At 45.9% G+C, this 27,149-nt stretch overlaps 1 protein-coding gene across 5 annotated transcripts in view; it reads right to left on the bottom strand.

Annotated features, from left to right (window-relative positions):
- The window catches only part of zgc:86598 (STKc_CK2_alpha domain-containing protein), an 86,961-nt gene that overhangs the window by 41,064 nt on the left and 18,748 nt on the right, over window positions 1-27,149 (bottom strand). For all 5 annotated transcript variants that reach the window (XM_048523797.2, XM_048523790.2, XM_048523804.2 and 2 more), the window contains exons 2-5: window positions 5,916-6,054; window positions 4,480-4,591; window positions 3,792-3,893; window positions 1,912-1,962 (exon numbers count right to left, since the gene is read on the bottom strand). In XM_048523797.2, the coding sequence (XP_048379754.1) occupies window positions 1,912-1,962; window positions 3,792-3,893; window positions 4,480-4,591; window positions 5,916-6,016 (366 nt within the window). In that variant the 5' untranslated portion in view covers window positions 6,017-6,054. The remainder of the gene's footprint in view (window positions 1-1,911; window positions 1,963-3,791; window positions 3,894-4,479; window positions 4,592-5,915; window positions 6,055-27,149) is intronic.

The raw sequence follows: 27,149 nt of genomic DNA, 5'->3' as shown, positions 1-27,149 counted from the left end.
AACGGAATCAAGGGAATAGAGAAAAAGCAGGAGAGTAAAACTGAGGATTATCAGATCAGCCATGGTCTCATTGAATGACAGAGCAGGCAAAATGGCCTATTTCTGCTCCTACATTTGATGGCCTCTTTGTGGATCAGATCTGGATTTAGAAACATCATCCAGAACAAATCACCTTCTTCTCTATCTATATTTGATAATTTTTTCGATGATCTGAATGTACATTAACAGCATCAAATGATTCGATAACTAAACTACACAAAAGAATCAAGCAGAGCAGTATGCGTGTTCACACTCTTCCAGAACTGCTTTTTCTCCATCAACTCATCCACATGATCTATTCATTGCAAACATAATGCTTGGGGAAAGCATCCAAAAAGATAGTAGACCTCCTAGTATATCTGCAATGTGGGTGTTGCCTCTTCGCAGAGGCCGTGGAGTTGTATATACCCAAAACAACATTCGTTGTACAAGCCACTGTGATGTCTTCTGACATACGCTTCTCAAGAACAGGTCAGTGGCTGCACCCAGCAGCACTTTCTCTCGGACACTCCTTATTCTCCCATTCTTACACCAGGTCTTCCACAAACTCCAAATTCCTTTGCTTTAACACTATTAGTGGAAGAGCTATCAAATGTTATGAATTTTAGCTCAAAGCCAGCTTTGTATTTTCATCCTTTTTACTGGAGGCGCAATTCTGCTTGCTGTTTGTCTCACACAGCTGCTAGGTCGAAGCATCTCAAGATCCTGTGCATCGTCGCGGTCGTACAATTGGCACCCGCTGCGCGATTCCCTGACTAACTCGGAAGCTGAGTAAAACACGCCTTTCGGAGGCGAACAATTGCAACCAGCTCCGAAAGTGAGTACAGCTTTTCACAGCAGCAAGTGTTAGGAGGGCAAGTGGAATTACCAGTTAATGGGCTGAAGTCTTCTTCAAAGTGTCAGGGAGAAATTTTTTAACAGCAATCTCCAGAATTTGAGGTCGGCCCCACTTCTTGCTTTCTCCACAAAATATAAGAGGAGAGGGGGATATGGAGATATCCTTCTAGAAAGCAAAGGGGAACTGCTACACTGTAGCCGCATTTGTTTAGGGGCACACACCCATTCCGATGTGAAATATCACCGATGCCTCACCAAGGCTGGGTCACAGCGTTGGAACTCTGTCCTCAACAGCAAAATGTGGGTGTAACCACACCACAGGAACGACAGCTGTTCAGGAAGAATCTTCTGAGAATTTCTTCCAGAAAATTTTCAATGTTATTTGTCACATTTCTGAGAGATTGCAGCTTTGCAGCTCCTTTGTGCCTTAGCTGGGAAAATTACCAGCCCGAAATCAAATCAGCATTTTAAAGAAGAAAATTTTAATACGTTCGTGGGATGTTGGTGTCACTGGGTAGGCCAGGATTTACTGCCTTACAGTCGGTGGTAGTGAGCTGTCTACTTGAATTGCTGCAGTCTGCGTGCTGTAGATAGATGCAGGGTCTTGTTGGGGAGCAAATGCCAAGATTTTCACCCAATGGCACTGTGTGAATGGAAATACATTTCCAAATCAGGATGGTGAGTGACTTGGAGGAGAATTTGTAGGTGACGGCATTCCCACGTATCTGTTGCCCTTGTCCTTGTAGATGGTAGATGCCCCAGATTGGGAAGGTGCTAGTCTGGGTGAGACCGCAGTGCGTCTTGTAGAAACTGCTGTTACTGTTCATCTGTGGCGGAGGGAGGGAATATTGAAGGAGATGGATAGTGGAATGCCTCAGAGAGATTTATTTTGAATTGTGATTATGAATTTGCACAGACAAGATGAGTAAGTGGACTGGAACTGTGCAACGGGTTTCTATTGGGAACCACAACTTGGCCAATAATTGCGATATAATTCCTCTCCACCTCTCCAAAACAATTCATAACGTGACTCACCTTGAAGTCGGTATTGTTTACGTGTTCAAAAACCAGTGCAGGCGTCCGAGACTGAGAAAGGCCCATTCCAAGACATGGAAAGAAAAGAAAGGTGTTTTTTAGTCCTGTGTGTTATTAAATAAGATAAGTTTAGAATAAAGTGTGACCTGTATTTCCATGTACTACATGACCAAATATACTCACTGGAGTGTTGAAGAGTGAGAAGAGATTCAGGCTGTACGGGGATTTGATAAGATAGATACTGAGAGGCATTCATAAAGAGATTCTGAGTAAAGGTTAAACAGGTTGGGATTCTACTCGAATTACTTTGGAAGAATGGGAGGTGACCTTATGGAAACATATCAGATTCTTGAGGGGGTTGACAGGGTCAATGCTGAGAGAATGTTTTCCCTCATGGGAGAGTCTAGGACCAGAGGGCACAGTCTCAGAATAAACGGTAGCCGATTTAAGACTAACATGAAGAGGGTTGAGCCTTTGGAAGTCCTTGCCAGAGAGAGCTGTGGTAACAAAGTCCTTGTGTAAGTTTAAGGCTGAGGTGGATAGTATCTTGGTGAGTTGGGTAAAATCAAGGGTTACGGGGAAAGGACAAGAAACATGAGGAACGTGGGATCAGCCACGATCGTACTGAATGGTGCAGCAGGCTCAAGGGGCCAGACAGCTTACTCTTGTTCCTATATTCTATGGTCTTACGTAGTTACAGCAACATCAAGAGGCTGACAAGCTAATTTGTAATAAACACACGAGTGAGGAGCAGTTGGCCGCACAGCCCTTCCAGGCTGCTCCACTATTCAATAAGATCGTGTTGACCTGGACAACCCACGTTCCTACCTACTCAAAATAACCTTTCACTTCCTTACTCATCAACAATCTATCGCAGCTTGAAAAGTATTCAAAGGTTCTGCTTCCACCAATTTTCCAAAAATTCACATTCAATTTTTTTTTCTTCATCTGTCTTAAATGGGCAACCCCTTGTTTTTAAAGTGACCCCTCGTTCTAGAATGTTCCACAAGAGGAAACATTCCATGCAGCAGCCTGGCCAAAGAAGTGAAAGCACGGCGGATACAGAGCAATGTGTTGAATTGGATCCAAAGCTGGGTTAAACGACAGGAAACCAAGAGTAATGGTTGATGGCTGTCCTTGCAAATGGAAAGCTATTTCAAGTGGTGTTCTGAAGGGTTTGGTATTGGGGGCTCCCTGTCTGTTTTGGGCACAATAATGATCTGGATTTGAACAATGGCGGCACAATCGGAAAATCCATAGACGTTAAAGATTGGCCCTGTGGTGGGTAAGTGTAGAGGATAGCTGTAAGCTCGAGAATGATAGCAATAAGTGGACGGAGCGGGCAGAAACGCAACAGATGGAATCCAACTCTGGCATGTGTAAGGTAGGCAGTAAAAGGGAAAACATAATAGATAGGAATATATTGAGGGGTGGATGAAGTGAGCGATCTTGGCATGCAAGTGAAGGTAGCAGGACAGCTAGGTAAGGTTCTTCACTCTTCTTCATTGGCAGTGGTTGAGAATACGGTAGCAGTGTTATGGTGAAGCTGTATAAGACACTGGTGAGGCCCAACTGGAGTACTGTATGCATTTCTGGTCACCACATTACTGGAAGGATATAATTGGTCTGGAGAGAGTGCAGAGAAGATTTACAAGAACGTTGCCAGGGCTGGAGAACTGTAGCTATGAGGAGAGACTGGAGAGGTTGGGGTTGTCTTCCTTCCAGCAGAGAAGGCTGAGGGGTGACACGATATGAAAAGGTGAGGAAGCAATTTCACTGCCCTGTGATGGGAGGAAGGCAGTCAAATGAACCCGATTTCTGAGCCTGCTGTGAACCCAGAGCCTTTAGGGAAAAGCCCCTTGATAATACTCAATACTCACCACTGGGTCTTTTACTATGTCTAGCAGGTTTATGATATTGGGGCCCCCTCGCAAGTTCTCTAAAATTTTTATCTCTCGCTTTATTTTCTTCTTTTTTACGGGCTGCGGAAGCAAAGAATTTAGTGAGCATTGGCACAGGATTCACAAAGCAAACAGAGCTTAAATTAAACACTGCTGAAAAGAGACATGTTTCTAACACTTTTGTCTTAGTCCAGAATGAGTGTAACTCAAAAATGGCAGTTTTCAAACAATCACAATTACTTTTAACTCCTGGAGTAAGGGATGCTTATTGGTTGACAAGTCAATTCTGATTGGTCAAGGCAAAAGCATTAGGGATCTAAAGACACCCCAAGCCCCCGGTAGTAGCACAGCGAATACCTGCAGAAAGTCTGTCCCTGCAAATAAAAAGAATATGTTTGTGCCTTGCATATTATCAGGGAACATGCAGTTACAGCGGCTGCCAGAGTAACACTTTGGCTACAGATCCTGTTCCCCAATATTGTCACAGCTGGCTGACCAACAGGTAATGTTGGCAGACTAATCCACAGGAAATACCCCATTCAATCCCCAGCCCCTTCTCAGTAACAGCAAGGCAGAGGGGGAAATCACTGAGAACACTGACAAGGTAAATTAAAACATGAGGAATGAGAAACACACGACTACAACTAATAAGACAATTAACACCCACCTTCAGTATTTTGACTACTACTTTCTCATTATTTGTGATGTTGATGGCTTCAAAGACTTCACTGTACTTTCCACGACCTAATTTCCGAACTAACTGATAATCATCTTGATTGCTGCGAGAGAAAACAGGAGTGCAGTCAGTCACAGATCGCCACCTTGCAGCTACACAGGGATAACAGGAGAACTGGTCAGGGATGTCTGCAGTCATCATTCATTCTGGATACAGGCCTCCCACCCGACAGCTCCAGCACTTGGCTGCTGGTACTGAATGGGATAACAGACAAATGGGCCCGGGTGGGGGGTGGGTTCAGTTAGCTGGAAGGCGGATTCACATTGCTGACTCACACCAACAGTAACATTCAATTCCTGTACTGGCTCATGCTACCACAAAGGCTTCATGCGCAAGTGTGCAAACGAGCTCAGTTTGCAGGCAGGGTGGGGATTGGTGGCCAAGGGGAAGGCATGAGTGGGGCTCCAGGCACGGGTGTGGGTTTCTGTGCCTGCATATCATTGGCTAGGCAGCATTTGTTGCCCATCCCTAAAAATGTCCACAGGGCAGTCAGGAGTCAACCACATTGCTGTGGGTCTGGAGTCACATGTAGGCCAGGGCTAGTAAGGATGGCAGTGTCCTTCCCTAAAGGACATTAGTGACCCAGACGGGTTTTTCCCAACAATCGACAATGGATTCATGGTCATCATTAGGGGCTTAACTCAAGATGCTTATTGAATTCTAATTCCAGCATCTGCCACGGTAGGATCTGAATCCAGATCTCTGGAACATTACCTGGATCTCGAAATCAACAGTCCAGCAATACGAAAACTAGGGCATGCATGTGGGCGCAAGTGGAGAAATGGGAGAGAAGACAGCGGAGTAGGCAGCACCTAATGGCAAAATCAGGCTCCGAGGATTGGGGTCTTACGTTAGCAGCAATGCAAGATGAAGAATTTGTGAATCAACAAAGAGAGGGAATAATCAGGTTCTTTTTGGGTTGACAGGCTGTAAACAATTGTCTGTAACAATGGCCAGAACTGAAGGCTTCAACCACACTGAAGGGTTGCAGGCGGGGCCGAGGGGCAAGGCATGGGTGGGGCCGGGGGGGTCACAGTGTGCGAGGCACGGGCGGGGATGAGGGGAGTGGAATGAGGTGTGGGTGCAGCTGACAGGGGACAGCAGCACGGGCAGGGAGGGGAGGAATGCCAGGCAGGGCCATTGGTGGAGGGGAAGAGAGAGAAAATGGGGCTGAGGGAGGGAGATCAAGGCATGGGCGGGGCAGAGGGGAGGGGAACAAGGTGCGGACAAGGCCAAGGGTGGACTGGGGTGAGGCGTGGGTGGGGCCGAGGGGGCAACAAGAGCGAGAGATGAGAGCACATGCGACAAGAGCATGAAACAACAGCGAGTGTGAAAGATGAAAGTGAGAGTTGCAGAATTATTCTTACCCCCATTCAACGACATGTGATTCATAGTCCCAGTACTCGCGAGGTCTTTGTGTGTTAACATCTGCATATACTCTGGCCCTGCTTGGGACCGGCCCAGACATGGTTCACTAGGAACTGGAACGGCCACTTGCTGCGTTACCTGCAATGCAACGTGAAGGATTACATTTTTTCATCATCTTAGTCCAGCTGTCCTGTAAATCCTCCCGATGTTCTCCAACTGGATATGAGCAACTTCGTTGAGAAAGCAACTGATAACAGATACAGACAGACAGCCAATGCAGAAAGCTAAGAGTGGGAGTGTCAGGGTTAACATAGCCTGTGTGTCTGGCATCTGAACCCCCTCCCAACACACTTACCAGGAAGACCACATATTTGGCAATACAGAAACCACCATATGGCTCAGTGAGTACTGCTCCTCACAAAGACTGAGAGACCATCTGCTGCCACCTTACACAGTGCTTAACACAGCAACAGCACACCTTGTCCTCGTCAACACAACTACCTCTGTCTGGGCATCTTGTTGTGTTCTCTCCTCACATAGCAGCAAGTTCCACCATACCACCATGGTCGCGTGGGAGGGCCTGGTGGAGAGATTGAGAGGTGAAACCAAAACAGGGATTCAAGGCAGAGTTGAGTATCTGCCATTGTTACCAGTGAGGACCTGCGTGGCAATCAAGAACACGAAAGACTGGGGGCAACCAGGGATGGGCAACGGATCAGCAACAAGTGAATTAAAATATGACAGGACACTGGCCATTGGCTCCAAATGGACCCTTTGAATGAAACATGACAAATGGAGTTTGTCATTCTGTTAACAAGAGATGAACTGTGCCCCCTGATCCTAGCCTTATGCTGCAGAACTGTCAATGAATTTAACTCAATGTGGAAACAAGCTGCCATTAGATGTTATCACACTGTTACACTGTGTGATGGGGACTGGCTGGTGAAGAAGCTGCCTCCCTTTATACCTCAGACACTTAGAAGAAAACAGTTTTACGGGGCGAATAACTTCGGACTCGTGATGTGAAACATAACTGCCAAATGACTAAACAAACACAGAGGGTATTTGACAGTGACACTGCATATCAACTACCTCTACTGTTGCTCCACTCAATTTCCCAATATTCATCAACAACTCGCATGTCATCTCTCCTGCCAGAAAAATCTATCACAACAGCACAAAACTGGCATGGGTTATCTGGGCGAACGGCCCCAAGCACACATTATCACTAGTGTTTGTGCTTCCCCTACCCTGTACACTGGAGCCAATATAACAGCAGTCCCTCCCACTACCAATACCCAACACCCACACATAGCCAGCACCTTAAAGCAGTGGAGAAGTGCCGCAGCTTCCAAAAGATTCTCCAAGTTCAGTGACAGGAAAGGTGCCCCAACAGCAGTATCCACTCCAAAGCTATCAAGGTGCTAAATCACTCAAAACCAGCTCCACTGAGCATGATGCGGCTCAGCAGTGCCACCAATTTACATCAAACAGTATGCGCAGCTCCAAGTGCAAGACACCAGGGTGCAGCTACCATCTTTAAATGGGTGGGCTCCAACCTCCTAAGTGTGTGTGGTGCTGGGAGACAGCAGAAGAGTGTGACCCTGCCCAGCAGGGCAGAGGGGACAGCATGCTCAACTATTCAAGATGGCAGCACCAGCTCAGTAGGCCTGTCGACTCCAGACCAGTTGCATTCATCTTTTTCTCTTTTCCTCCTTTTCTTCATCTTCCTGACGTCATGGGACTTTTGGCTTCATAGGTCCAATGCATGGACTCCTGGAATTGGTGGTGAGGTGTCAGTTGCAGTGATGGTGGAGCAGGGCTTCCTGGCTGTGATAGCCCTGGAACAGATCAATTCTCCTTAAGCACTTCCTTTTTATTCTTTTGCACTTCCAAACGGCAATAGATTCTGGCGACAGAACACTTTTCACTGTATCTCCCGAGACTTTTGGGACAATAAACAAAAATTAAGATATCTGACACCAGAAGCAATGGGATCCAGACTTGGAACACGGCTGGGGCAGGAGACTCCCAGGAGGACCAGTGGTAACATGTTCGAAACAACCACAAAGTATCACTGAAGAAGTCAAATATCAGCCATCATTCAGGGGAGAGCCTGATGTGTGATGGACCAGAACGCAGAAGGCTCAGTTGGGAAAAATATCCAAGGGAGAGACAAACCCCTGCACACTCCACCCACACAACCCTTCAAACACCCAAGACCCACACATTAAAGCTAACAAAATGCTCTGTTTGATTGGGGGAAGGAAATTGAATGCTAGAGTAGAGAGGTTATGCTTTAGCTATACTGGGCAACTGTGTAGAATACCAATCACCATACTTAGCGAAGGGCATTAATGGATTGCAAACAGTTCAGAGGAGGTTTTCTGGGCCAATATTTGGAATAAGTAGATTGCCTTCTGAGGAATGGCTAGACCTTTATTCCCCTGGAAGTCTCAATTACCAAGGAGATGAGAGCTTATTGGGGATAAGCAGGAACGTAGAGTTGAGACTGAAATCAGATCAGCATGGTCTTACTGAATGGTGCAGCAGGCCCACTCAGAGTCACAGGTGTGGCAGAGTCTACAGATCATGCATTGGTATTGAACTATCTCAGAACCCACAGAAACCAAAGTGGAAGTTGCTGCCAATCCCGAAGAAGGACGGAGGAGGGAGGGAGAAGGGAGGGAGGAGGGAGGGAGGGAGGGAGGGAGGAGATTTCACCAAAATGTCAAGTAAAATTGGAAATAACACAGTGAAATTTTCCATGAATAACTCCCATCTGCTAACAGTGAAATAGTTATCGAACAGCCCATCCTGCCTCCAAATACATGACAGGAATTTAGAGCAACCCGAGTTTAACAGGAGATTCTTTGCTCAGGATGCCACAACTAATTTTAAGTGCAGTGAAATGACCAGAGGCTAGCCAAGCATGACAGGACCATGAAGGCTTCACTGCCAGGATCAGGACAGGTGGTTGTTTAGCCCCTCAGCTGGAGCCTTGTCTATCTTCATTCATTCAGATCATCAGTGATCTGCTCTTTAACTCCTCTTATCCTCAACAGTTTTCATATTCCTGGCTGTCAACGGGGAAACGGGTGGCAGGCCTGGACAGCAGATGGCAGTGAAGGTTGTAGCCTGGCGCAGTAGGGATGTGGGGGCTGGGCAGCGAGTGGGACCAGTGCGAAGGGGTGGGGGGGGGGGAAGGTGTGAAGAGGGCCCAGCGTGGGGTTGGGGGATGTGGTGGAGCACATCATGGAGTGACCTGCAGAAGACTGTGATGTTGAACTTTTAACTGCATTTCTTCAATTTCTATTTTGTACCAAGGTACCCTTGCATTTATGATGGTGCCAGGAATGGCACCTTTGAACCTTTTTCACTGCACTGCTGGAGTTCTGTACTTGACTACATGTGACAATAGACAAGAACAGCCTGAATAAACCTAACCAACAAGAGCTTGCCAATCTTACTTCTGAAAATGTCAAACGATTCCTGCCACTCACACCGTTTTAGTGAGGAAAAGACAGTTTCAAACATGAAGTCCTCTACTAAAGTGTGAGCCAAAAGTATTGATAACAAAGCACAAAAGAAATGTCAGTTAGCAAAATAAAAAGAACAAGAGAATTACAGCGACTGAGAATTCCAATCTTCCACATTTAATCATTAGCCCTTTGAAAGAAAGTTTCAAAAGAAATGTCACCCACTGCATTTTTCCTTCCTTCTCAATGGGAACGGCCTGGATAAGGTCACAACAGCAAAGCTACAGCAACATACAGGCTCGTTATCATTTACAGAGCCATGACCTGATTCCTGTTGTCTTGCGCCTGAAGAACAGAGGGACTTTTCAGGGTTATTCATCAAAACCTGCCCCTAAACTGGTGCTAAGCTCCCAGCGATGATCAAGGTGAGGATATCTCAATGCGCTCTGGGCAAGTGAAGCCGTTAATTACTCTTCATGGTGCACAATGCAATTTCCATTTACCTAGGACACAAAGATACCCAAATGGAAATAGAGCGCGCCTTGGATATCCCAATTCAATTAACTGCAATTAAATACATTTATAATGTAGTTGCTGCAGTCAACTTGCAAACAGCAAGGTGCCACAAACAGCAATGAAACAAGTAATTCACTACAGACTTGGTTCAAACATGGACAAAAGGAGTGGATTCCAGGGGAGAGCTGAAGGAGAGCCCTTGACATCAAGGCTGCAATTAACCGAGTGCAACATCAAGGAGCCTGATAAAAACTGGAATCAGGGGCCAGTCTGTGCTAGTTGGACTCACAGCTGACATATAAAAAGATGTCTGTGGTTGCTGGAGATCAAATCATTTCAGTCCCAGGATCTTAGCCAAGCCAACAACACCTACATCTGATCAGCAAATGAAAAAAAACTGGATAATCTACTTTAAGTCATTCTTGACTCAAATACTGCTACCACTGGAAGTATCCAGTTCAGGTCCTTCCTGTTATGATAATGTCTGAGCAGATCCATTGCAGATATAATTGTGCCAAGACATCTTGCTTCCTTAGGATCAGTGCATTGGACCTTTAACAACCAGCCTAGCGGGGAAGATGGCTCCTCACATTTAACAGCTCTCCTGATGTCAACATCTAATGGCTGACCCGAGTTGCCATTCAGAAGGTGAGCTACCTTCTTGAAGCCTGGCAGTCCTTACGGCATCAGGACACCAACAATGCGTTAGGGAGGGAGCTCCAGAGAAACACAACGACACTAAAGCAACACTGATATATTTCCAAGTCAGGATGGTGACTGGCTTGGAGGGGAACTTGCAGGGGGAAGTGTTCCCATATATCTGCTGCTCTTGATCTGCTAGATGGAAGAAGTTGTGTGTTAGGAAGGTGCCACTGCAGGTGGTCTAATATATTTCTGCAATCATAGTATAGATGGTACACACTGCTGCCACTGTGCATTAGCGGTGGAAGGAGTAAAGAGTAAAGCTGGTCGATATGTTGCCAGGCAAGGGGGCTGCTTTGACCTGGATGGTCTCAAGCTTCTTGAGTGCAGTTGGGGCTGCGCCCACCTAGATAAATGGGGAGTATTCCATCACACTCCTGACTTGTGCCTTGTGGATGGTAGACAGGCTTTGAGGAGTCAGGAAGTGAGCTACTCATGGCAGCATTCCTAGCCTCTGACCTGCCCTTGTAGCCACAGTATTTACACGCCTAGTCAAGTTCATTTTCCAGTCAATGTTGCCCCACAGGATCTCTATCTTGGGGGATTCAACAACATTAACGCAAAGGATTGCTAAGGAGAATTAAACAAATTCCCTCATTAGAAGTGGCCATGCTCTGGCACTTGTATGTGGCAGATGTTACTTACCACACAGCAACTTAAGCTTGGATGTTGGCCGGGTTGGACACTTGCCTAACTCAAAGGAAGATGTGCACGGTTGTTGGTCATCAATCACCTCTGTCCAAGGACATCACTGCAACTGTTCTTTGTGGTAGTATCAACGAACATCCAAAGATGGTTGAGCTAGGACACTACACCAAGGAACTCCTCCAGAAATATCCTGGAGCTGATTGGATCCATCAACTGTAAACGTCTTCCTTTGTACTAGACAGGGGCTGCAATAACCTAGTGGTATTATCGCTGAACTGTGAATCCAGAGACCCAGATAACATTCTGCGACCCTGCCTCGAATCCCGCCATGGCAGATGGTGGAATTTGAATTCAACAAATATCTGGAATTAACGATCTCATGATGACTGTAAATCCATTGTTGGTTGCCAGAAAAAACCCATCTGGTTCACTAATGTCCTTTAGGGAAGGAAACTGCCATCCTTACCTGATCTGGTCTACACTTGACTCCAGACCAATAGCAATGTGGTTGAGTCTGAACTGTCCTCTGGGCAACTAGGTTGGGAAATAAGTGCTGTTTAGCCAACAATGCCCTCATCCATAAATGAATAAAGAAATAAAACATGTGGCTCCAACCAGTGAGTCCCCCAACACTACCACCACCTGATTCCTCTTGCCTCCAGTTTTGCTCCGGCTCCTTGATACTACCCTTGGACACGTGCTGCGTTAATATTAAGGGCAGTCACCTCACCTCTGTCATTGTGCTCTTTTGTCCATGTTACAACAAAGAAACTGACATCTAGTCAAGCTATCAACCACGTGATCATGTAGTTACCTTGCACTCAGTTTCAAAACAGATTAGTTGCCCATTCACCCCACTCACTCCTATTAACACAATGCCGGTCTAAAACATTTCATCTACAGCCAGAAAGAAGCCTTTCCCAATTTTGGAGGTCTTCATTACCCAGAAGCATGACAGTGAACTTGGAAAGTAGACAATTGGCAGGGTTCAGCCTGATGTGCTATTTAATATTTAACCTGGCCTCTGACTGGGCTTCAAACAGCACGATCTGTAACGATAGCAAATGAGGGTGATAGCAAATGACCTCATGTCTGCAAAGCCTGCCCAGTTCAGATAAGGGGAAGGTCATGTGTTTGGGAAGAGAGAATATACAATAAACAGTAGGATATCAAGAAGTGGGAATTGGGAACATGATGCATCTGAATGTGTAACATATTGGATTTTTGATAAATAAGGAAATTGAGAGTTTTGGGGTATATACAGGGAAGAGGAGACCAAAAACAAATTAATCATGATCTTACTGAATGCAGAGCGAACTTGAAGGGCCAAATGATCTATTTCTGCTCCTACGTATGTCCAGAGAGCCCTGAAAACATCTGGGCAAATAGATAAGGGGATTAAGAAATACAAGATGCCAGCCAAGACATTAGAAATAAGATCTGGGAGGTAGTGCTGGACCTGAATAATGCACCAGTTGCAGTACTGTTTGTGATGCTAGTCCTTGTACAAGGAGAGGTGACGGAGGGGATCTACCACAATGTTGGCAGGAATGGAGAACTTTAGCCAAGAGGAAAGATTGGATAGGTTACAATTATTTTCTTTGGAACTGTGGAGGCTGAAGTCAGGTTTAATTCAAGTGCATAAACTTATCAGGGATCTAGATAAAGTGGATAGGCAAAGAAGAAAGATGTATGAAATATGTTTGAAGTGTAGTTGCTGTTGTAGAAAATGCAGCGGTCCGTTTAGGACCATTAAGATATAGGAACAAAGTACACCATTTGACCCATCAAGTCTGCTTCGCCATTCAAGGAGATTGTGGTTGATCTGATCATCCTCAATCCCAATAGATTCTTGTTGATTTGAAACTCAGCCTACTGCCATTGTAGGAATTTCCTTGTGAGCCTGTGCTTCTAGATAAGAACTCTCGTGACAAGCAAATACACGCTTAACAAACAAGCAAATAGTGCCATACTAAGTAGATAACCAGTTACTTTGTGACTGAAGGATAACCATTGGCCAGTTCAGAGGATAATGCCCATGTTTCCTATTTCTGTTTTCTCTGGGGATGCGAGTTTAGGCCCTAAAATCATAAGACATGGGAGAGAAGTAGGCCATTCAGTCCATCGAGTCTACACCATTATTTAGTTAGATCATGTCTGATCTGATAACCCTCAACTCCACTTTCCCGCCTTTAACCCCCTAAAGGCTCAATTCCCTAAAGGATTAAAAATATGGCTCTCTCAGGCTTGAATATACTTCATGGCCCAGCTTCCACACCTCTGAGGTGAAGAATTCCAGATTTACTCCCTTTTATTCCTCTTCACCTGTCTTAAAAGGTTCAGGTTATGCCCTCTGGTCCTGTACTCTTCCACAAGCAGAAAATAACCTTTCCGTAATTATGCTGTCATATCACCAAAAAACCTGTATATTACAATAAGGCTGCCTCTTATTCTTCTAAATTCCAGTAAGTACAGGCCCAATCTTCTCAAACTCACCTCATAAGACAATCCCCTACACCCGAAATCCCTGGATTACGTCCAATGCCACCATGTCTTTCCAGCACTGGTTGCTCGTCAATGTTTTTTACTTATGCAATGGGGTGTTGCTGGCTGGGCCCAGCATTCATTGCTCTCGAGAAGGTGGGGGTGAGCTGCCTTCTTGAACCACAGCAGACGATGTGCTGTAGCTTGACCTGCAAAGCCCTTAGGGAGGGAATTCCAGAATTTTGGCCCAGCAATGCTGAAGGAATAGCAATTTATTTCTAAGTCAGGATGGTGAGTGAATTGGAGGAGAATTTGCAGGGGCTGGTGTTCCCATGCATCTGCTGCCCTTGTCCTTCTAGATGGAATTGGTCATGGGTTTGGACAGTGCTGTGAGAGGATCTTTGGTGAATTTCTGCAGATAGTACACATTGCTGCTACTGAGCGTCAATGGTGGAGAGAGAGGATGTTGGTGGATATAGCGTGTGCCAATCGAGCAGGCTGCTTTGTTCTGGATGGTGTCAAGTTTTGAGTGTTGTCATCCAGGCCAGTCCCAAGCATCACGGATGTCTGCCTTTTTCAAACAACACTTTTATTAAGCCCCCACCCCATCATCTACACAGCCCTCCACTGTGCCTCCGCCATTCCGCGCTCCACAGCTCTTAACCACCATCCCTGTCCAAAGATAATAGACAGGGGCTCCCTTGTCCTCATTTTCCATCTCACCAGCCTCTGTATCCAACATATCATCCTCAAAACACTTCCGCCAGCTCCAGTCAGACTCCGCCAGCTCCAGTCAGACTCCACCACCCCATGGACCATTCCCTTTGCCACTCCTTAGTTCACGCCACACTCTCCACCAACTACTGCAACCTGCCCAGTACCTTCCCCTGTAACCATAAAGGATGCAACACCCACCCACACACCACCTGCCTCACCTCCATCCAGGACGCTAAACGGTTCTTCCAGGTGAGACCTTTCTTCACCTGCGTCTCCTCCAACCTCGTCTACTGCATCTGGTTCTCCGGATTTGCTCTCCTCTGCATCGGTGAGACCAAATGCAGACGAGGTCACCATTTCGCCAAACATCTCCACCTGGCCCACAGAAGCCAATCTAACGCCCCAGTCACTGTCCATTTCAACTTCCTGTCCCCACTCCCCCTCTGACACGTCTGTCCTCGGACCCCACCAGTGTCGCAGCAACTCAGAATGCAAATTTGAAGAACAAAACCTTACCTCCCACCTGGGCACCCGACAGCCCGGAGGATTCAACACTGAGTTCTCCAATTTCAAATAAGCTCCCCACCCTTCCCTGACCCCCTTTCCAGCCCCACCTCCTCCCTTCCATTCTACCTTTGAACCTTCTCTTCCAGCTATTAACTGGATTCATCCCTCCCATCAACCACACCAGGTCATATCTACCACTAGTGTCCACCTATCACCCCCATTCCACTCACTACCACCCCCCACCCCAGGCATTTATCTGCAGCTCCCCCTAGCTCCCACATCCAGCCCTGAAGAACGGTAATACCCAATACATTGACTTCTCCTTTCCTCCAGATGCTGCCTGGCTTGCTGTGTTCTTCCAGCCTCCCACTTGTCTACCTTGGATTCCAACAACTGCAGTTCTTTTTGCGTCTAGTCAAGTATTCCATCACACTCCTGACTAGCGTTTTGCGGATGGTGGACAGACTTTGGGAAGTCAGGAGATGAGTTATTCGCTATAGTATTACTAGCCTCTGACCTGCTCCTGTAGCCACTGTGTTTATCTGTCTAGTCCAGTTCAGTTTCTGTTTAATGGTAATCATCAGAATGTTGCTAGTGAGCGATTCAGTGACAGTAATGCCATTGAATGGTCAGGAACTGTGGCCAGATTGCCTCCGATTAGAGATGGTCATTGCCTGGCATTTGTAGCACACAAATGTTACTTGCCATTTGTCAGTCCAAGCCTGGCTACTGTCCAAATCTTGCACCATTTGGATGAGGAAGGCTTCACTGTCCGAGGAGTTGTGTGCTGCAAAGAACTTTGTGCACAATCAGCGAACATCCCCACTTCTGACCTTATGATGGACAAAAGGTCAAAGATGAAGCTGCTGAAGATGGTTGGACAGAGTTTCAGCAATGCCAACTGCATTGAGAGAACATTCAATTCTTTTGCATTGGAAATGGACACAGTCCAGTGTCAACATTGTTTTGCACCAGTCAGTCCAAAGTCTGCAGCATGTGTGCACAGTGTGTCCAGTTGGTATCTCAACGCCACTTCTAAATTGGGTCATCAATGCATACTACTTTAGATCAGTACATTGCTGAGAATTCTAGTTATATTCACGTGAAATCTTGTGACAATTTGAGGCCTTGTACTTGCATGCATTCAGTTATAATTCCTATGTCAACACTGATACTGATAAACAGTCACACAGCAATCATGGCCTCCCACTAGTGGTGACACTGCAGTAGTTCAGCCCATGTCCCAGAAACGTTTTTGGAATTTATATGCTTCAACAAAATTGACTCTACCTCTTCTGAAATTTCTGCAAGTTCTTCATATAATCATAGAATCCCTACAGTATAGAAGCAGACCATTTGGCCCAGCGAGTCCACAATGACTAACTGAACAGCATCCCATCCAGACCCACCCTCACCCTATTTCTGCATTTCCCACCCTTGACACTAGGGGCAATTTAGCATCACCAACCCACCTAACATGCACATCTTTGGACTATGGGAGGAACCAGAGCACCCGGAGGAAACCCACGCAGACACGGGGAGAATGCACAAAATCCACCAGACAGCTGGCCGAGAGCAGAATTGAACCTGGGTCCCTGGTGCTTGAGGCAGCAGTGCTAACCACTGAGCCACCGTGCTACCCCATGGTAATGTCACCATAGTCCTAACAGAGTATAGGGATTCTCTCATTAGAAAGAGACAAATGGTGATGGTTTAATTGGAGGGTTACCATGTCTCCGACAAGGGGAAGCGCTGAGGAGGAGATTTCTTCATTGTAACCTCAGCCAGTGATAGGAATTGAGCCCACACTGTTGATGTCACTCTGCATCATAAAATAGCCATCCAGCCAACTGAGCTATAAACAACTGCACCTCCCAGTGGCGAACTATTTTAACTCCCCCTCCCATTCCTTAGACAACATGTCCATCATGGGCCTCCTGCAGTGCCACAATGATGCCACCCTAAGGTTACAGGAATAGCAACTCATATTCCACTTGGGAAGCCTGCAGCTCATTGGTATCAATGTGGACTTCACAAGCTTCAAAATCACCCCTTTCCCCCACTGCATCCCAAAGCCAGCCCAGCTCATCCCCTCCCCGCACTGTATCCCAAAACCGGCCCAATTCGTCCCCGCCTCCCTAAACTGTTCTTCCTCTCACCTATCCCCTCCTCCCACCTCAAGCCGCAAACCATTTCCCACCTACCAACCTCATCCCGCCTCCTTCATCTGTGCGTCCTCCCTGGACTGACCTATTCCCTCCCTACCTCCCCACCTATCTTCTCCTCTATCCATCTTCAGTCCACCTCTCCCTCTCCCCATCCCCCTCTCTGAAGGGTCGAAGCCCGAAACGTCAGCTTTTGTGCTCCTGAGATGCTGCTTGGCCTGCTGTGTTCATCCAGCTCCACACTTTGTTGTCTTGGACTCTCCAGCATCTGCAGTTCCCATTATCTCTATCCACTCTCTCGTTCTTATGGTGAAAGAAAACTGAAATACAACCAAACAATAAAAGTGGCTTCAAAATGGTGCCTGAATAAATTCAGCTCACCCGAATCGAATCATCCGTATGTTCTAATCTTTTACGTCTGAAGACACCATGTGATCTTGATAGTCTCTGATTAATTGATAATGTTGCTAAAGGGTTTCTCAAGTCAAGCCACAAGTGTTGAAGCATGAAGGGTTTACAGACATTGCAAAGAATAGACTGTAAAACGCTGTCTTACAGACTCTCTTGAAGTTGTAGGTTCAGCAACACTGATGGGGCGATAGCCTCATTTTCGGTTGTTCAGTTGCAGGGGCACTCACTCTCGCATCTTCAAAAGGTCCAATGTGAAAGGCCTTAGGGCTATTTCTGGTGGATTGTGAATACACACACAAGGCTCTCATTGTTCAAGAGGAGAGAGAAAAAAAGTACAACGGCCCACCCAAGACTTTAGATGTAAACGGTAACCAGATTGTTGTAACTGCTCTGCTTGTAATCACGTTGATACGATCAATCAATTGCTTCTCAGTCCAAGGCAGAACGAACATTGCTTTGAAACTCAGATAAGAATTTCAATAGCCCATTTATTTCTGTGTCTGAAACTCAAAAAAGTGCCAGCAACTGGGGAAAACACTCTCCGAAGCTCCGGCAATCTTTCGCATTCAGCCAACCACGCAAAAACAGCATTCTCCCTCTCAAAGAGGTCAGATCAGCCTTGGTATCAGGAGAAAGTGCTTTAGTCAGATTTGTGGAAGGGTACAAAAATTATAAAGTAAAAAGGGGGACAAATCCTCTTCCAGTGAACTTCACCCTATGACCATTGTCAGCATATAACTTGTAAACGTGCCCTTCCCTGTATATGATTTCATAGAATCCCTATTGTGTGGAAAGAAGCCATTTGGCCCATCAAGTCTGAACCCTCTGGAGAGCATCCCAAAACCCTATCCCCATATTTCCCATGGCAAACCCAGCTAACCTACACATTCCTGGACACGACAGGCAATTTAGCATGGTCAATCCACCCTAACCTGCACATCTTTGGACTATGGAAGAAAACCGGAGCACCTGGAGGAAACCCACGCAGACACGGGGAGAATGTGCAAACTCCGCACAGACAGTCGCCCGAGGCTGGAATCAAACCCGGGTCCCTAGCGCTGTGAGGCACCACTGAGCCACTGTGCTGATTTGTATACAATATGTGTTTAAAATCAGTGAAAACTTCCCTAATTGTGAATGTGCAGCCCTCAGGACATCTCTAACAGACTGCGGCAGGGATGCAATTGAGATGCGTATGAGGACTGTAGACGGGAAGAACCTTTTTTCTTGATGGAAGCACTAATGACAGGGGAACAGACTTAAGAACAGGGGCAGAAGGTTGTGATAGGATGTGCGGAAACATCTTTTCACCCAGAGGGTGGTGGGAATCTGGAACTCACTGCCTGTAAGAGAGAGTGTAGAAAGAGAAACCCTCATAACATTCAAATACTTCAATGTGCACTTGCAATGCCAAGGCATACGAAGCTATGGTCGAATGCAGAGAGATGGGATGAGTGGGGTTAGGTGGGTGGTTTTGACCAGCACAGAGCTGATGGGCCAAAAGAGCCTTTTTTATGCTATAGATCTTTGTAACTCTACAACTTGATAACTGTCTCAGATATTCTAACTCTTCAGGTGTTTAATTGCTAAAATTAATGAAAAGGAGTTTGGTGAGAAAGGGAGAGAGAGGTGTTCCTTCTGTTCTCCAGGGGACTGACAAAGTACAAAAAAGGAGTTGAAGAGCTGCAGGAGGGGATCAGTGATGTGTTGAGACTGCAGCATTTGGAAGATTACGGCCTTTGGCGTGATTCAGGCAAATATGTCAGCAACATTGACAGTTTGAGGAGTTTCAGCTCAGATATTGAGAGCTGGAGACCAAGCTGCAATGCAATGCAATGCATTAGGGAGGAGAAAAGTGACTTGAGCTCGCAGGAGACAGTACAGTTCGGGTAGATGGATATAGAGCCATGGAGTCAGACAGCATGGAAACAGAACCTTCGGTCCACGCAGCCGAACATAATCCCAAATTAAGTTAGCCCCACCCGCCTGCTCCTGGCCCAGATCCCTTCAAACCTTTCCTATTCATTTACCCATCCAAATGTCTTTTAAATGTCGTAACTGTACCCAGCTCCACCACTTCCTCAGGAAGGTCATTCTACACGTGAACCACCCTCTGTGTACAAAATTTGCCTCATGTCCTTTTTAAATCTCTCACCTTAAAAATGTGCCTTCGGTCTTGAAATTCCCCAACCTAGGAAAAAGACAATTACCATCAACTCTATTTAAACCTCTCATTATTTTATAAAGTTCAACGTCCTACGGTCCAATGCAAAAAGTCCCAACCTATCAAGCCTTTCCTTATGATTCAAAGCTTCCATGCCTGGCAACATCCTGATAAATCTCTTCTGAACCCTCTCCAGCTTGATAGTATTCTTCCGATAACAGAGTGACCCGAACTGGACACAGTATTCCAGAACAGACCTCACCAATGTCCTGCACAACCTCAACATGACTCCCTGACTCCTATACTCAAAGTTCTGTGCAGTGAAAAGCAAGAGTTCAGATAGCTATGTTGGCTAACCAGTGCCAAGGTTCAGACATCTGCTCTGGGTTGAACACGGTCAGTCCAGTGATCACATTCATATCGGCACCAACAACAAGTGCTCTCTTTACACAGGGAGTGGTGGGCATGTGGAATGGGCTGCCAGCAGCAGTAGTGGGGTCAGATACTTTACAGACTTTTACACGACTCTTGGATAGGCACACGGAGGAGAGTAAAATGTAGGATATGCAGGGTAGATTGATCTGAGTAGGATAATAGGTTTGCACAGCATCGTGGGCCGAAGGGCCTAGTACTGTGCTACGTTCTTATAGAGAGAACGAGGAAAGGGAGATCCTAGGCAGGCAGGGACTGAATTTAAAAGCAGAACCTCTAAATTATTACTTGAACTTTGAGTACAGTGGCGTAGGATAAACTACTTTGGTGACCTGTGGGGAAAAAAACTCTGTTCCTGGCAAATTGCTGAGGAGTGAGAGAGCTGTAACTTTGGGATGGCCTATATCTGAAGCATACTGGAACCAATATTCTGGCAAATTATAAAACTAGGGCGATAGGAGAGGGTTTCAATCTGAATCATAGAGGAGTAGAATCAAGTGAGTGGAGATAAGAGTAAAGCAAAGGGAACCAACTAAATTGTGGCAGGAAGGTACAGTATATAAGGGGATCAGCAGCTAAATCAGGCATTGCAAAAGTGGTTTTAAAAAAATATTTAAAACCAGCATTTAATAGAATCATAGAATTTTACAGTACAGGAGGTCATTCAACCCATCGTGTCTGTACCATCTCCCAAAAGAACAAACAAATAAATGAATTGTTAGCATAAATGGAAATAAACATGTATGATCTGGGAGGTTATGACATGGCTGAGAGGTAATCAAAGGAAACCAGTAGGTATAATATATTTGGATTTCAATAAGGCACTTTGATAAGGTGTCACAGGTGTACCATGGTATAGGGGACACCCAGTTAGTTCATTAGAGCTGAAGGTTAGGGGAAGCAGACAGGAAAATGCACCTATGATCAGCCAATATCCAAAAGAATGATGGAGCAGGCTTGAAAGGCCAAATGGTTTAATGCTCCCTTTGTGTAAGTGAATGCTGGGCCTACTGACCTGATGTTCCACCTTGCAGTATTCAATAATGACAGGTCAGTAGCGGTGAATTAAGTCTCATGTTTCAGGAGCATGTGAACTCAATGACCAGGAATAGTGTGTAGCAGGTAGTATAAAAGAAATGCTCAATTTGTGGTAACAGGATAAATCCAGATAAAAAAATAATGAAGATTTAAACTGAAATTCAAAAATCGACATGATCATATTTCTTTAAATTCATTTGTGGGATGTGGGCGAGACTAGCTGGGCCCAGCATTTATTTCAGCAAGGCGTTCGATAAGGTTCCCCACGATAGGCTATTGCACAAAATGCAGAGGAATGGAATTGTGGGAGATATAGCAGTTTGGATCGGAAATTGGCTTGCTGAAAGAAGACAGAGGGTGGTAGTTGATGGGAAATGTTCATCCTGGAGACCAGTTACTAGTGGTGTACCGCAAGGGTCGGTGTTGGGTCCACTGCTGTTTGTCATTTTTATAAATGACCTGGATGAGGGCGTAGAAGGATGGGTTAGTAAATTTGCAGACAACACTGAGGTCGGTGGAGTTGTGGATAGTGACGAAGGATGCTGTAGGTTGCAGAGAGACATAGATAAGCTGCAGAGCTGGGCTGAGAGGTGGCAAATGGAGTTTAATGCAGACAAGCGTGAGGTGATGCACTTTGGTAGGAGTAACCAGAAGGCAAAGTACAGGGTGAATGGTAAGATTCTTAGTAGTGTAGATGAGCAGAGAGATCTCGGTGTCCATGTACACAGATCCTTGAAAGTTGCCACCCAGGTTGACAGGGCTGTTAAGAAGGCATACAGCGTTTTAGCTTTTATTAATAGAGGGATCGAGTTCCGGAACCAAGAGGTTATGGTGAAGCTGTACAAAACTCTGGTGCGGCTACACTTGGAGTATTGTGTACAGTTCTGGTCACTGCATTATAAGAAGGATGTAGAAGCTTTGGAAAGGGTGCAGAGGAGATTTACTAGGATGCTGCCTGGTATGGAGGGAAGGTCTTACAAGGAAAGGCTGAGGGACTTGAGGCTGTTTTCGTTAGAGAGAAGAAGGTTGAGAGGTGACTTAATTGAAACATATAAAATAATCAGAGGGTTAGATAGGGTGGATAGGGAGAGCCTTTTTCCTAGGATGGTGACGGCGAGCACGAGGGGGCATAGCTTTAAATTGAGGGGTGAAAGATATAGGACAGATGTCAGAGGTAGTTTCTTTACTCAGAGAGTAGTAAGGGAATGGAACGCTTTGCCTGCAACAGGAGTAGATTCGCCAACTTTAGGTACATTTAAGTCGTCAATGGACGTACATGGAATAGTGTAGGTTAGATGGGCTTGAGATCGGTATGACAGGTCGGCACAACATCGAGGGCCGAAGGGCCTGTACTGTGCTGTAATGTTCTATGTTCTATGTACCCATCCCTAGTTGACCCTTGAGAAGGTGGGGGTAAGCTGCCTTCTTGAACCGCAGCATTCCACCTGCTGTGGGTTGACCAACAATGCCATAAGGGAGGGAATGCCAGAATTTTGACCCAACGACAGTTGGGGAACGGTGAGACGTTTCCAAGTCAGGATGGTGAGTGGTTTGGAGGGGAAACTGAAGGTGGTGGTGTTCCCATGTATCTGCTGCCCTTGTCCTTCTAGATGGAAGTGGTCCTGGGTTTGGAAGGTGCTGAGGATCTTTGGTGAATTTCTGCAGTACATCTCGTAGATAGTACACACTGCTGCTACTGAGTGTTGGTGGGGAGGGAGTGGGAAGCTTGTGGATGTGGTGCCAAATCAAGCGGCTGCTTTGTCCTGGATGGTATCAAGCTTCTTGAGTGTTGTTGGGGCTGCACCCATCCAGGCAAGTGGGGAGTATCCCATCACACTCCTGACTGGTGCCTTGTAGATGGTGGAACAGGCTTTGGGGAGTCAGGAGGCGAGTTACTCACCGCAGGATTCCCAGCTTCTGGCCTGCTCTTGTAGCCGCTGTGTTTATGTGGTGAGTCCAGTTTCCGGTCAATGATGACATCCAGGATGTTGATAGTGGGGGGGATTCTGAGATGGTAACACCATTGAATGTCAAGGGATGGTTGTTTGATTGACTCTTATTTGTGATGGTCATAGCCTGGCATTTGTGTGGCACAAATGTTAACTCCACTTCTCAGCTCAAGCCTGGATAGTCCAGATTTTGTTGCATTTAAACATAGACTGCCCCTTCAGTATCTGGGGGGTCATGAATGGTGCTAAACATTGCACAATCATCAGCGAACATCCCCATTCCGACCTCATGATGGAGGTAAGGTTATTGATGAAGCAACTGAAGATAGTCAGGACACTACCCTGAGGAACTCCTGCAGAGATGACCTGGAGCTGAGATGATTGATCTCCAGCAACTACAACCATTTTCCTCTGTGTCAGGTCTGACTCCAACCACCAAAGGGTTTGCCCCCGATACCCATTGATTCCAGTTTTGCTCGGGCTCCACGATGCCACACTTGGTCGAATGCAGCCTTGATATCAAGGGCTGTCACTCTCACCTCACATCTGGAATTCAGCTCTTTTGTCCATGTTTGAACGGAGGCTGTAATGAGGTGAGGAGCTGAGTGGCTCTGGCGGAACCCAAACTGGGCATCACTGAGCAGGTTATTGCTGAGCAGGAGCTGCTTGATAGCTCTGTTACTGACACCTTCCATCACTTTACTGATGATCGAGAGGAGACTGATGGAGCAGTAATTGGCCGGGACGGATTTGTCCTGCTGTGTGTGTGCAGGACATACCTGGGCAATTTTCCACATTGTCGGGTAGATGCCAGTGTTGTAACTGTACTCGAACAGCTTGGCTCAGGGAGCGGCAAGTTCTGGGGCACAAGTCTTCAGTACTGTTGCAGAATGTTGTCAGGCCCCACAGCTTTTGCAGTATCCAGTGTCTCCAACCGTTTCTTGATATCACAGAGTGAATCAAATTGGCTGAATACTGGTATGTGATGCTGGGGACCACTGGAGGAGGCCGAGATGGATCAACCACTCAGCACTTCTGGCTGAAGATTACTGCAAATGCGTCAGCCTTATCTTTTGCACTAATGTGCTGTTCTCTTTCATCATTGAGGATGGGGATATTATACAGGTTCCTCCTTCACTGAGTTGTTAAATTGTCCACCACCATTCACGACTGGACGTGGCAGGACTGCAGAGCTTAGATCTGATCCATTCGTTGTGGGGTCACTTAGCTCTGTCTGTCACTCGCTGCTTACATTGTTTGGTGTGTAAGTAGTCCTGTTTGGTGGCTTCACCAGGCTGATGCCTCATCTTCAGATCTGCCTGGTGCTGCTCCTGGCCTGCCCTCCTGCACTCTCCATTGAACCAGTCTGATCCTCTGCCTGGATGGTAATGGTTGAGTGGGGGATATGCCGGGCCATGAGCTTACAGATCGTGCTGGAGTACAACTCTGCTGCTGTTGATGACCCACAGCGCCTCATGGATGCCCAGTCTTGAGTTGCTAGATTTGTGTGAAGTCTGTCCCATTGAGCACGGGGATAGTGTTACACAACACGATGGAGGTTATTCTCAATGTGAAGGTGGGACTTTGCATTTAACTGGAGACATTTGGAAGGAGAATGGATGGAAGATGTCTCGGTGATGAGTTAAGAAAACAAATGTTGAAAGTGGCTCAAGAAGGGAAGTCATTTTTTGAAACTGCAATCAAACTTCATGCCAGAGACTGCAGCAATTACACAACACCGATTCTAAACCATCATCCACGCAGCAGCCCTCCCACCACAACACTACCCATCGGCCAAGGCACCCACTCTTCGCCAAAATAATGCTGATGGAATCACTAAGACAAGATCACTGAGGAAAGCGGTAAGTGTGGAAGCCTTCACATGATCACTGTAGCAGAAGGAGAGGCCATTCGGGCCATCATGCTTATACCAACTCTCAAAGTAAGCAACTCACTCATTGCCAATCTCTTGTCTTCCCCATTTAAGCCTACACATTCTTAAACAAAACTGAAAATGCTGGAGAAACTCACCATGTCTTGTATCATCTGTAGAGAGAAAAACAGAGTTTAACGTTTCAAGTCCAGAGACCCTTCGTCTGAACTGAACGGTGTCGTGGGGGATGGGGTTTGCTGGATAAATGGAGACGGTGGCCAGAGACAGAGAGAGAGAGAGAGAGACAAGAGATTGCGATCAAGTGAGAGAGGCAGGGAAAGAAAGGGGGAGCTGGAAATAGGTGATAATAGTTGAAAATGGTATGCTGGGAGCAACCCACACAGGAGTCAGGAGTGGAGGTTGATTAAACATGGACAAAGTGTACACACTCAAATTGTTTCAACCTGCGTCCACCAGAGCATCAGGCAGCACAATCCTGCGTGAAGCAGGTTTTCCTCATGTCACCATCTCTGCTTCTGCCAATTAAAGGCAGCCCCTGATTTACAAATCTGCGACTTAGAAACACTTACTTAAAAACAGATCCCGTACGGTGATGTATTAATAATTTTAAAGTCAGAAGTCAAATGACACCAGGTTACATTCCAACAGATTCATTTGAAAACACACACTTTGGGAGCTCTGCTCCCTCACCAGGCAGGTCACTGGGCAAAGGACAGCACTCTGAAAGTTTGTGATTTCAAATGAACCTGCTGGAATATAACCTGTTATTGTGTGACTTCTGACTTTGTCCACCCCTGTCCAACCTCCACATCATTAATCATTTTAAAGATCTTACTAATGAACATATTCTGTGTTTTACACTGTCCTGCACAATGTTCCAACTTAGATACAGTCAATAGAGTCATACAGCACCAAAACAGACCCTTCGGTCCAACGAGTCCAAGTTGAATATAATCCCAAACTATGACAGTCCCACCAGCCTACTCTTGGCCCATATCCCTCCAAACCTTTCCAATTCGTGTGCTTATCCAAATGTCTCAATTTTCAAACTCAAGAACAGAACCTCATTGCAACATGGAGATTATCTATGCTTTAAATCTGTGCACTCTGATTCTCAATCCTTTGACACATGAAAACAGTTTCCACAAATCTACCCTGTCCAGAGACCATATGATTTTGAACACTGTGAAGAGATCTCCTCCAAGCTTCTCATTTCCACAGAAAACAATCCAGATCCCCTGCATTTTGTAGGGATCTAATAACCTGGCCAGCATTTACAGGGTTACATTTCAACAGTAACAAGTAATATATTAACATCAGAACATTTATGCTACTCTCTTATGTACAGTAAATACAGTTAAGTGAAGTGAATCAACCTTGTAGACAGAGAAGCTGCCAATACCCAGGAAAGCAAATTACCTGTAAACAACTTTTTGACCATTACTGACAGCTCAACAAATATTTACAACAGCAGCGACACTGTGGCTTTGCTACCAGGTCAGTGATTACAATTTAATTGACTTAATTTGTCATGGTGGGCCTCGAATGCTGGATTTCCATTACTACTATGCTACTGCATGCAAACAGCAGCCATACATCCCAATATGATTAAACTTGGAACGTAGATGCAAACTGGAAAGATAAAATCAGTTTTAACTATGGCAAGCCTGATTTCAATGGCAACTCTGAGTGGTGGACTGAACAGTATTCTCTGGTAGCTGTCTATTCGTCCTCTCAAAGCTCACATCTGGGATCTCTCTAAGGAACTGGTCTCACACTCCCACCCCAAATCAGAGAAATAACCTCTCATCCCACCGTTAATTCCAGATAGGACTACCATAAGACCGTAAGATATAGCAGCAGAATTAAGTCATTGGCCCATTGAGTTTGCTCCACCATTCGATCACGGTTGTTGTGTTTCTCAACCCCATTCTCCTACGTTCTCCCTGTAACCCTCCATCTCCTTATTAATCAAGAACCTCTCTATCTCTGTCTGAAACACATTCAGTGACTTGACCTCCACAGCCCTCTGTGGCAATGAGTTTCACAGATTCACCACTATCTGGCTGAAGAAATTTCTCCTCATCTCAGTTCTAAAGGGTCATCCCTTCATTCTGAGGCCGAGTC

This window comes from Stegostoma tigrinum, chromosome 2 (genome assembly GCF_030684315.1).
Source record: "Stegostoma tigrinum isolate sSteTig4 chromosome 2, sSteTig4.hap1, whole genome shotgun sequence".
Lineage (NCBI taxonomy): Eukaryota > Metazoa > Chordata > Chondrichthyes > Orectolobiformes > Stegostomatidae > Stegostoma > Stegostoma tigrinum.
This window is presented reverse-complemented; position numbering and strand designations above follow the sequence as displayed.